The sequence below is a fragment of the Crocodylus porosus genome, unplaced genomic scaffold (assembly GCF_001723895.1).
Source record: "Crocodylus porosus isolate Cpor-Errol unplaced genomic scaffold, CroPor_comp1, whole genome shotgun sequence".
In the NCBI taxonomy this organism is placed as follows: domain Eukaryota; kingdom Metazoa; phylum Chordata; order Crocodylia; family Crocodylidae; genus Crocodylus; species Crocodylus porosus.
The window spans coordinates 92,182,503-92,194,994 of record NW_017728947.1 but is presented as its reverse complement, the minus strand read 5'-3'; the positions used below and the strand labels follow the sequence as shown (position 1 = coordinate 92,194,994).

At 41.9% G+C, this 12,492-nt stretch overlaps 1 protein-coding gene across 4 annotated transcripts in view; it reads left to right on the top strand.

The window, feature by feature from the left end:
* Positions 1-12,229, top strand: part of SYNE3 (spectrin repeat containing nuclear envelope family member 3) — a 91,763-nt gene extending 79,534 nt beyond the window's left edge. For all 4 annotated transcript variants that reach the window (XM_019552472.1, XM_019552471.1, XM_019552470.1 and 1 more), the window contains exon 18: positions 7,882-12,229. In XM_019552472.1, coding sequence (XP_019408017.1) covers positions 7,882-8,079 — 198 coding nt within the window. In that variant the 3' untranslated portion in view covers positions 8,080-12,229. The remainder of the gene's footprint in view (positions 1-7,881) is intronic.
* Positions 12,230-12,492: the final 263 nt, after the last annotated feature.

Sequence of the window (12,492 nt, the reverse complement as noted above, 5' to 3'; positions counted from 1 at the left end):
GGGGGAAGGGGGATTTACGGTAGAGCCCCCCATGCAGTCGGGGGCAGTGGGGGGAATATGGGATTGCTCCCCCGCCCATCAGCACCAGGTGAGTTGAGGCTTTTTTTTCCAAGGAGCCAGGAGCTGGAGTGAGCAGGGAAGCCACTGCCGGGGCTGGGAGAGTGGGCAGGGGATGGGGCCTGTGTGATTCAGAGATTCAGCAGCAGCCAAATCTCCGAATCATATTTGGCCGAATCGATTCGGGACAGTGATTCAAATCACTGAATCGAATCGCTGTCCCCCGAATCAGCTGAATCCAAATCCAAAGCGAATACTAGCCGCTTTGCACGGGTCGACTGGCAAGCCCCACGGAACCAGAGCTTATTGAAGCAATAAGAAACCAGCATCTGACATCTGTAGTCTTTTCTGAAGGTACAAAGAGTATCTTCTTCATTTCGGTTTTTTTCAGTGCAACTCAGTTCAATAACTAGATCATTCAGAGCTTAAAAACTAATTCTGAATGGAAAAAGAAGGAAAGCTTATTTTCCTCTTTCAATCTATGTATAAAAGCTAGGTGTGAGTTGCTGAGATATACTAACTCTAAACCTACAGGTCATGGTGACCAGAAACAACCTGTTCAATTTACTAACTACAGTTAATACTTCCTTTTTAATAAATAAGTATGTTTTAAATACAAAAGATATTTGGATAAACATTCCTCTGCCCAGTATATTTACTGGTTTTATTTAACAAAAATGAGTTTTAAATGCTGTGTTTCTGCATTTTTAATCGAATTCTAATTCTATCCAAAAGCAGCTTGATGCAAATTACAAGTAAAGAATTAGTCATCTAGAAAATATAGAGTGTCATTCGCTAGTTTCTACTATAATAGAATGAACTGGTAAATTAAAGAATCTGAACAAATGTATATGAAGCTGTATGACTAGTGTATGTATAATGTATCCTCCTGGTTAGCAAACAGTATCAGATAAAGTATAAAGTCTATATTAATTGCAAATAAATGTCTCTTAATGATTACCAGTCACTGAGTATCAACCTTTATTTAAGTTGTCTTTGGCACTGGGTCATCAGTTGTCTTGTTTGAGCACTACAGATTTAAATACCCCTCATTCTGTTCAGAAATTTCCTCAATCAGCTTGGGATTATTTAGCAGATTGAAGATAAATCTTTGGCTGTTCCTAATTTTGAACTGTGGTCCACAGTGATCCTAATGGAAGACTGGGCTTCCATTCTGCAACAGCACTGTAGTCTATCGTCAGGATGCACCAAAATATTTCTAGCTTGCAGCCATACTTGTCCATTTACTAATTTTCCCTATTTCCTGTATTCTTACTAAGCATTAGGCAGTCTCTAGACTAAAAAGAACTCATCTTCAACTGCTCTCAAAATGATGCCACAAAGTTAATCTGAGATTTTGTGTGTATGTTGCCATGGCAAACTATAGAAGCCAGTGCTTTCTTATGTACAGTGTTCCTCTACCAAATTGTGTGCCACCCCTTTACCTGTGACACTGTATTATCCTAGGTTGTGCCAGCTCTATCAGTAGAAGCTAACCTTTAGCAATCCATTTTTGTCATAGTAACACATGGAACAGAACTTAATCCCAAGTGACCCTGTAGGAGAAACTGAAATACCCTCTATGGCCACATCCAGAGGAGCGTGGCCGTGCAGTATGCGGTGCCACAGACCCAGCTGCAGCGCTCCATTCTTCACATTCGGATGTTTCCTGTGCTCCTACCTTGTAGCTCAGGGGGCGCAGGGGTTTTGACCCCTGGAAATCTAGGGGTCAAAATACCCATACAGAAAAGAAGTGGGGTGGTGCGCATGGAGACAATGCATGCCACCCAAAAGGGAGCCAAGCTGGCTGGAGCCATGCTGTAGCTGCAAGCCAGGCTCCAAGCTGCAGGAGCAATGTGGCTGCTGGCCCCAGCCTCCTCTACCCCACCTGGGGTAACCTGCCATGCACCAGAGGGCGCGTGGCATGAGCGTTCCCCGGGGACAACTAGCAGCGGCACAAGCTGTCCCCAGGGAACCAAATGTCCGCACTCATTTGGACGTGGGCCATGCATCTGTGCTAAATATGAACTGGGTTTTCTTTCTTTCCTTTTTTATTTTACACTGAGCCTTCTACAAGGCTGCCAGTTCATAGTCTAGTAGAGTCTGTGCACTCCCAAATCTACCAGAGAGGGAAGGAGGGAATTCTGTAAGTTGTTGACCTCCCTACCTCTCCTCTGCCTCCTGACACACACAATTTTAGAAGACGTTTTTTAAGAAGCCACTGGTTCCTCGAGACAGATTAACAAAGTATTTTCCTGTATTCTGGAATCCAGTTGGTACGAGGGCAGGAGGAACATGATTGTAGCAAATATTTTGGTTGCCAGCATAGGAACATTGGCCATAACTAAGTTACCCCCAATCTTTTATTCATCTCTCTCTGACCCATGGTATATGTGGTTAGCAGTTACTAGTGACATGCAGGCTTAATGGGTGAAAGTCCTCAGGTCCAGACCAGCTCTTTAACTACAGTATGAATAAATGACAAATGTGCATGTTCACAGCTACAGTATCAATGTATCTTATGGTTGGTAGCAAGCACATATTATTGAAGTGTGTTTTCTTATACACAGCTACCTGCACTTCACGTATTGCTCAGTCTATTGTTCAAATTCACCTTGACATTTTGGGAGGAGGCCTCATTGTACAACAAACTTCTAAAGTCTATTTTCATTTAAGTCTTAATCAGTTTATTGTCCCTGTGTATTTAATAATGTCTCTTGCCTCTTTATGGGTCACATCTAAGGTAGATCTTCATCTACTGCTCCATCTTCGTTTACAGCTGATGGAAATTAGCATAGGTTTTTTGACTTCAGTGGAGCTTTGCCAGTTGACAGTAGCTTAGGGTCTGGCCCCAAAATACTTCCAACATCTCCTTTCCCATTGTGAAGGAATAGGAGCAGCAGTCCCACTGAACCAAGAAAGCAGTCCCACTGAACCTGAAATAGAGCTGCAGAACAAATGGACAGTTCCATTTCTGAGGCTCCAAAATATATTGTCATTGCATGAAACCAAAACCTTTCAGGCATTTTTTTGCAAAATTGGATAAATGAAGTCTCTTTTCTGATTCAAGAGGTCATCTGACAAAATCAGAGCGTGAGAGTGTGATGGGGCAGTGACTGAAGATGAAGATGATGCCATGTTCTGCCTGATTCAAAGCAGAGTTTTTCATTCCTGATCACTCTAATCTAGGCCAAGCTGGGGTTTGAGCCTGAGTCTCCCACATTCCTAGGAAGTGACCTAGATATATGGCATGAAAGACCTTTGCTCTCCCATTGTACACCTAGGAAGCCATGTTGACGAAGTCTTCTTTCAAAACTAAGTTTTAAATGTACTAAAATTTCATGTTGAAAGTGTTCCAACCAGCTGTCAGCTGCCACCATGACTTAGGTGTTCCAATTCAGAATATGTTTAGTTTTCCAGGTGCAAAACCCTGCTGCAGCCAGCAAAGTTAAGTGGAGTTGGCTTCAGTGTACAAGCTAGGTATTATGGACTTATCATTTCAAATTTGATGTAAGCCGCAAACCTTCACAACCCATGTGCTCCCCCTCTTTGATCCCGCAGAGACATCATAATGCTGTGTTTGTGATAATACAGTCATTTCCATGACAACGAACAGTCAGAAGCACAAGATTATGACCCCTCTGTGTGATCAGGCAAAACAGAGAAGTCGGATAGAGAAGGAAAAAGTTCTTTATACAGTGGTACCAGTTATAGGCTAGCAGCTTCAGGCACAGTGAACTCACTTTCCTCCAAGTTTTGATCTAGTATAAAAATTCTTCCTTCTACACTAGTCTAAATTATTTAATGGCATATTTATCTACTGTTAGTCTCCATGACAGTATCTTGTATTGCAAAAAGCCCCAGTGAAATTAAATCAAAACTTAAGAAATACGTTAGTGTCAACAAAATTCATGGAGAATACTCCGAAAGTCAGTACTATTTTACAGTGTCTCTATACAAGCAATGATATTTCAGCTATAGTCTGCAATTTATATCAGTATTACCAACCCCTGTTTTACAGATGAGAAAATTGAGCCATAGACAGGAACTTGTCCAAGGTTACATACTGAGTCAGTTATAGCCAAAGTAGAAATGATGTTTCTTCTAGCCCGAATGCATGTGTAGCCACATCTCCTGCAGGCAAACGCTGCACGAAGCTCAATCAACACTTTAGCTAGCTCATTAAGCTTGCCTCTCTCTTGGGTATAGTATAGCCTCACACCAGCCTAAAGAGAGCATGGAGGATTCCACCTAGGAGACCAGTTCTTGTGGGTATCTTGGGTTCAGCAGGGGAATTAATCTACTGCTACACTTCTGCACAAGATGAACCTATCTCCATCTCTGAGGCTGGTGTGAGACTGCTAAAATCATGGGTTTGTTTCCTCCCTTTTGGGTTGTTTTGGGTACAAATATAGGAGCATTCAAGCAGGCCATAGAAGTTGAAAGGCAGTTTTCATGAACTCTTCTCTACCACCACTGAGCATCAGTTTATGGTTAAGCAGGGTCTCTCCCGCTCAGTGACCAACTATCTCTTCCTACCGCTCCCTAAGAAAGTTGTCACATTTCAGAGAGTGAGTGGGAGCTTGTGTGTCTTGGTGACATGCTCACCCTGAGGAGACTAAGGAAGACCTAGACCCCTTAAGGAACGTTTTGGAAGGTGGTAGAAGTGGAGATGGCCCACAGCTGGAGAAGCCCTGTGCTTTTCTCTCTAGTGTGAAGCAGAAATAGATTTTTAAAAGAGGGTGATGGCAGAGCACTGGTTTGGCAATTAAATAATAGCTCTGAATCTAAGGCAAGTTTCAGAAGCAACACCAAAATCTGAAGAGTGATAGCATAGGGCTTTCAGGTGCTCCTAAGGAAGCTAGGAATACAGGTCACACTAAATTTGGGGCAGGGAGGGGTTGTGTTCTTAACTCTTTAGCTGATTTTGAATATCCCACCTATAATGTCACTCCCACATTGAGTTGTTTACTATCACAGGGTCGCGTCTAGTAACATTGACATCAGAAAGAGCAATACTTCCTCTATATTGTTTCTGATATATCAATGCTTATTTTCTGAGAGTGGAAGAAACTTTTCTTGCATTTTTGCAAGGCAAAGACAATTTCTCCCTATATTTTCCGCCAAACAATACTACTACTGTTGACTAATAACAGTAAACATGGGCTGGTTTTGTATAGCTCTGGACTCAGAAAAAAAGAATCCTTTCCAAAAGATTGGGATCCTAAAACTAGTGTTTCTGCCATACTGCTGTACAATACAGCAGTATATGAGAAGATCAGTGGAAAATTATAAAAGAATTGTGATCAGTGTAGATAGACTTAGTAAAATTTCCATTGACTGGCATAGATCAAACCAAAGAGGTTTTGAATCAGTCTGTCTGTATCTGACGTCCCAGAAAAGTCTGGGACCTCACCCTTGTTTAATGTTGCCTTGTACCCTACTTCACAGAGTCCTGTTGCAATCAGTGTAAGAGTGCAGAGTGGAAGCTCTTCTAGTTGTATCCATCTTTACTCAGAGAAAAGTCTCATTTCAGAGTTACAGGATTGGCCTATAGTAGTAAAACAGGAAATCCCATTAGGCTGGCTAGCAGTGTTTAGTACTTTGGGCACTCTTCAGAAATAGTTCATCCATGAGAAGAAACAACCCCTGCAATGCTGCCAAGGTCAGAGAAGTGAAGATCTGCCCTGAAAATGCCAGCTGTGCTCACTGACATTCCTTGAGGGAGGTTTATATCAGACTGTCAGTTTTTTCTAACATTTTCTCAGAAGCCACAGATGAACCCAAACAGATGAAACACCCACTCTGTCTATTTTGCTAGGCCCTCGGAATCTTCCTCGACTTGAATGGGCTTTCGAACAGGCCTTAACCCAGGACAGTGCAGCAGGTCAGAAATGGTAGAGCAAGCAGCTGTCACTCGAATGCTTTAACATCTGCCTCACACAGTAATTAAATCTCTGTCAGTCATTTGATAACAGAAATAAAGCAGATGTAACAGAATGCTTTCACCACATCACTATCTCATGCTTTAAGGCTGTATGTGGATTGTGTGCACTGATAATTAATGTATATAAGTGTTCCAGCATTTATATAGAGCAGGGGTGTCAAATTCACCTCCTGCTCTGGGCTGGATTTGGACCAGACAGCTCCTTCGAGGCTGGATTTGCAGGGCCAGTAGCAGCTGTGGTGGGTCTAGGGCAGTGGTGTCTGAAGCAGATCTGGTGGTGGCAGGGATCCAGGAGCAGCGGCAGGAGCCCAGCGGCAGTGGCGAATGTCTGGGCACAAAACAAGTCCCCAAGCTGTCCATTGGGGCCCTCTATTCCAAAGAATTCCCCTGAACTCTCTGGGCCAAATCTTTGACACCCTGGTGTAGAGCAGCAGGACTGAGGAGCTTTGCTACCAATGGAAAGACCTTGGAAATATCCAGAGTTAGTTGTCCTAGTAGAATGGTCTGCGTCTGGGATCACTGCCATTACTTTCTCCGATGTGTCCAGAGGGCCTTTTATAAAGTAATACAGTAGGAGACAGATACTGCCTAATACTCAGGGCAAAAATAGGAGCCAGGCATTCTGAGGATCCTGTGGCTTTGAGCAAGTCACTGAACTTCCCTGCCTTCATTTCCTCATCTGTGAAAAGTAGTTAACAGCACCTCACAAGGGCATTGTAAAAATGTATTAGTTAATACTTGAAAAGTATGCAGGTAAGCAATAGTGTTGTGAGTGCTTCATAACATTTCTGGGATCCCAGTGTAATCCATGTCTGTTGAAGAAGCTGTCTTGTCCAAGTACCTGGATTCTTTTAACCTAGTGTTTTCAGGGTCCTCTTAAAGACAGATGACAAACCTTGGGCATGCACCCACATGTGTACATGCAAGTAAGTCTTTTTAAAATTAGGTATTTATAAAGGGAGTTTTAGAAATCCTATTGCAAACCCCCTTACTTTGTATTTCCTGAAGTCCAAAGTATATTCTGTGACAGGTCCAAATCTAGATTAAATCCAGATGGCTAATGGAGTTATTCTGGATTTACTCCGCTATGGTTGAGAGCAGAGTTTGACTCCTCTTGCTTTCCTTCTTAGGGAACAATCACCAAGCCACAAATGTGATTTTAAGGAATTCTCCACATGAAATTCAGCTTTCACCATTTCTTGTGCCGCCCCCTCTTCCCTTTTCATTCTCTTGAAACTTGTAAGGACAGGACTTGTCTGACAAAGCATGAGATGCTGTAATGAAGGAGCCTTTTCTTACCCATCCTCTGCACAAGAGAAGTGGGGCTCAGATTGTGGCCAGGAGGTCAAACCAAAGCCTGGAACAACTTCTGTGTAATGAAGTCAAGGGACATGCAAAGCTCCTCTTCTGAAGGAAGGCTTAAACTAGTCTGGCTTCTTCCAAGAGGCAATTCTTTTGTTGGGTTGTGCATAATAACTGTTAAACAGACTTTTCCCTCTGTGTTCACTGTGAAGAGATCCACTGGCAGCCCTGGGATGGGTGATTTAGAGGATTTATAACAACTACACACTGATTAAATGCTTCTGCGAAGCCTAGTAACCTTTTGTAGAGGAAAATGTGTTCCTAATATCAAGGTCTGTTAGGAAGTGGAATGACCTTAAGAGAAGTCATTTAAGTTCCATCAGGAGAGTTAAAGTGTCAAAACACTCCAGAATGTGGATCATAGGGACCAGTTCGCCACAGACAAGATGAGTGCCATTAGTTCTGATTCTGTGCTGTTTGAGGGGTTTTCTCCTCCACCTTTTCCCCTCCACCCTTTTATTAATCTGTTTTTCTTGTTACACTGAATAAATGGATCATCCCTGTTTGGCTTTCAGAAACGCCCGGGGGGAATGTGTTCCTTCCTACATCGTGTGTGCTGGACTGCGTTGCCACTACAGTTACTCCTGCTGCTTCTGCTGCTCCTGGCATTCCTGCTTCCTCTGGCGGAAGAGACACACAGCTGCAAGCTTGCCAACAACTTTGCCCGTTCCTTCAGCCTGATGCTGAGATACGACAGTCCTCCTCCAACTTAACTCCTCTGCATGGCAAGAGGTGACACTCAGAAATCAAGTCTGCTTTCTCCTTGATTTCTTGACAATTTCAAGTACTTCTAGGTTTAGGGCTTCTAACAAGGCCACCTTATTAACTGGAAATGTGGTCAGATCAAAGCAGCATAAGGCTAATCCACATAATCAGGTATTAACTTTCAGAGCTAAATTAATCAGGTATTAACATTTAGAGCTAAATTAATATTTTTACAATATTATATGAGTATATTTATATTATGTGAATATATATAGTATGTATATATCAGTATAAAAATATACATTATATATATGACAAAACTAAAATCCACTGTTCTGATTTGATCCTGCTATGTTTTTTCTTCTGCCTTTGCTCAGCAGTGACTCACAGATGTTTAAAACTGCATTTTTGATGTTTACAACTGAAGCCAAACAAGCAGGAGAAAATAAGGGATGTTTCATGGAATCGTGCCAGAAAAATATTCTCAATGAGAATTGAGAGACTGATGAAATGGAGTCATGTTGAAATAAGCTGTTTAACATTCAGCCCTAGCAAAAGTTGGAAAATTATATTTAGGATCAGCAGTTAGCTTATCTTTGGCCTGAGCCAGCAATCACAGAAGCCAGTGGAAGGACTCCCGTTGATTTCAGCTGGAATGGACTCAGGCCATACTATATTGAGATGTGCTTTCTGACCTTCTAACGAGCTTTCTCCAGTTCTTGTGTTCTCTGTCATACCAGAACCTGGAATGGTAGAATAGGCTGGTGGAAAATCTGAAAGTAATAGTCTATTTTTCATAATCACAACTCTAGTGAAGCATTTTTTTAAACTCAAATGGTAATATTTTTATATGCAGCTATCCACAAAGCCCTATACCGGTGAACTGTGCAAAAGAAAAAAATGTGATGATATTTCCCTGTTTTCAAATATATAGATCACCCACTGATTTTCCTGGGGAGATTCCTTGGGAATAGACCATAGAGTCTTCTGGCTGGAATGTAGCTTGATTGAGCATCAGCATCCGCAAAGCCACGCACAGACATTAACATTCAGAATCTAAACCTGATTCCTTTCGAAGATGAGTTGTTATACTAATGGTGGTCAGTCCAGCCTGCCATAGACTAATAGTGTCAACCACAACTATATTACAGGTTTCCAAAAAGTCTGAGACAGTGGGCACATCTAGACAAGATGCTACTGTGCAGTCATTACTGTGCGCTTATTTACTTGTGTAAAGTACTTGCAACGACTAAATAAATGCACAGTAACTGGAGTTACTGCGCAGTAGCACTGGTGAATGTATTTTAGGTGATGCAACTGCATGGTAGTGTATTAACACTGTCTGTGCTGTGATATGTTGTTGCGCAGTCAGCGTCTCGTGTAGACATGCCCAGTGATGAGTATGCAGTCTGTGTGTCTGAATTGTCATGTTTGTTTTATCAGCTATTTGTTTAATGGAAATGTGCGTTTTCACTACACTTTTAAATGTAACCTCCATTCACAGCTTCACTACAGTGAAATAACCGATTCTTTGTGGTGTTTTACCTGATTGGATCATGCATCTTTTCCAAAGAGATTACTTAAAATATTCTGTAGCTTTTCTAGAAGCTGTCCCTTTCTTCTTCTCTCTTTTCATCTTCTGAATCACAATTACCAAGAAAAGGATATTTTTCTTATCCTGGCTACTATTTTGAGTGAGATTTGACTTTTGGGAGCAGTAGTGGCCCTTTTTAGTTGTTTTTTCCCCCCAGAATAGTTTCCAAAATAATATCAATTCTGCATTGGATTATTTTGTAGTCGTTGTACAGAGGGGCTCACTTTTATGTCTCTTAAAAAGAAAATAAATCTGGTTACAGAGGATGGGGAAGGATGGGCAGGAGAAGATGATAACAGGTGATTTGCAGAAGCGAGGAAGGAAAGAGACAAAGAGTGTTCAAATAAAAAAAGGAAAGTGTTAAAGAAGAAACAGGTTCTAAAATGGTGTGAAGCATAAGACAGGAGAAGAGACTCGATTCTAGAGAAGGAAAATAACTATTAGGATCCCTCTAGTCCACCTTTGATAATAATTAGTATTACTATCTATTTGATATTAAATAGAGCTTTGTGCACTTGAATTTCAAATGTCTCAAGCAAGGAGGCCTCTACCCTTTCTCTGAGGAAACTGTTCTGTTGGAAGAAAGTTCGCACTTGTTAGGGAGGCTTGTCTGTGCAACAAAGAGGTTCTGGAGCGCACAGGACTGACGCACTTAGAAATCACTATCAAGAAGAGGAGGTTGTGGTGGATCGGCCATGTCTGGAGAATGGGAGACCATATCCCCAAGAATATTTTGTATTGTGAGATTCGAGATGGCTCTAGAAAGCAGGGTTGCCCTCTACGGCAGTACCACAGTGTGTGCAACAATGATATGAAGTCACTGAACATCAACGCAGAAAGCCGGGAGGAGCATGTAGAATCCCGTCCAATCTGGAGGGAACGTCTGGCACTGGGTGCAGCTCAACATGAACCTGCTTTGATCCAGAAGATGGAAGCAAAACAAGAAAGAAGAAAGCAGCGTGCTGTAAATTTGAACTACAACTTAGATAATATGCAAATCTGTTAAACTTGTAACAAGCTGCGTTGCTCTCGAATTGGCTGGTCAGCCACAAGTGGATTTATCAGGCATCTGACTATAGACCTCTTACATGTGCACCATGATCCAGAGGATCAACAGTTGCCTACTGTGCAAGCATTTTTCTCTTTATTTCCTATAATGCACAAGGCCAGCATCAGCAATAGCAGAAGTGCTAATCTGGAGAGGATACCAAACTTTTAACCAACATGTCTTCTAGCATGCTAAGAGCTGATGTAGAGGAGAAGGGGCCAGATTTTATTTTAGCTGTTAGACATGGTTCTATTCCACCCTGATCAAGTCTTTGAAAAGCAATTAATGCAAAAGCCCTCCTCCTTGCTGCCTTTTTTTGACTCAGGCTTGAGGGTACAGTGATGGTGTTTTACAAAAGCAGATGCAGGAATGGACTTTCAGGGAGCCGAACAGGGTGGAATCAGCTCACACTCAGGCAGCCCAGTCCACTTAGACTGGATGTGAATCAGGCTCAAGGTGTCTGCTGGTGATGCCCTGGACCTGTGTCACTGCCAGATCAGGCTAGATACTTTCAACGTGGATATTCAGATGAAAAGTTTTATAGAAATTTAGATTTCAGCCCAAAAGAGGGAACACAGCTTTTTTGTACTTTTTTTTTTTTTTAATAAACTAGTGTGCAACTACAGAATTAGAAAGAAATGCTGGCAGAGACAAAATGGAACGGGGGAGAGAAGCATGAGGGAGAAAGCAATGGTGCTGATTAGAACTGGCTGTCTGTGGGGAGGAGAAACCTGTCAGAGACAGAAGGATGACAGGAAGAGAAAATAAACTGTGAGAAATAAAGGTGTTTAAATATAATCAGAAGGGGAAGGAAGGCATTAAGCTCCGTCTTCCTCCGTGAAGGAGCTGGTTGGAAAGCAGCTGTAATTCACAGGAGATGTAGCACATGGATTGTTTCTTTGCAACTGTTCTTTCCAGTAAAGGCTGTCATGGCTTCTTTCTCTCCACTCCACAATTGAGCTAGTTCAGAAAACATACAAATTCTCCTCAGTACTTGTCTCCAAATTGTTGGCAGCCCTGAAGGAACAGCCCTGTGGCTGCACAGCAAGGATCTAATCACCTAAGATCTGAACCATGCGCTACTCCCGCCTCCTTTTCAGATCAAATGGTTTCAACATATACAAAAAAACCCAAAGGCAGAGGGGAGAGATGTAGCAATTTTTGTGGATTGCCACATTCCACTTCTTTAAGAGCTGCTGGACTGCTCCATTGTGGTTAGGGAATGAAGTAAAACAGCATGAAAGGCAACAAAAAAAGAACTATGGCAAGGGGGAGTATAGCAAAGGGAAGATCAAGGAGGAAATGGCCAATTTTCTTTACATGAAAATTACAGAATCCCCCATGAGTTTCTGGGCATTGGCCTTTCTGATCTGGATTGCTTTCCTGAGTTCACCGGTGGATTTTGCAAGGATTGGCAATGCAAATGGAGCAGACATTACAGAAATTCTTTCCAGGCAGAGGGTCAGAAGAAAATAACTGTAATGTCACCTTAATGCTTCAGTGTTGCGGCAGTTTTTAAAAAAAAGAATTAGAAACACAATTTTTGCTCTTGGGGGTTTCCATTGGATTTATTCTTTAAATATTCCCATTATAAATCCTAAAGTACTTTGCTTTACTTTGCTGTAAATTGCAGCAAATCAGTGGGGTTTTTTTTCCTTTTTATGTTCAAGCAGGTAAACATGAAGCTTTCTCTTATTTGTAATGGAAAAAAAGTTAAACTATTTGGTCCCAATTTCTTTCTCACTGGGTGCATCTACATGTGTGCTTTGCTGCAGTGTT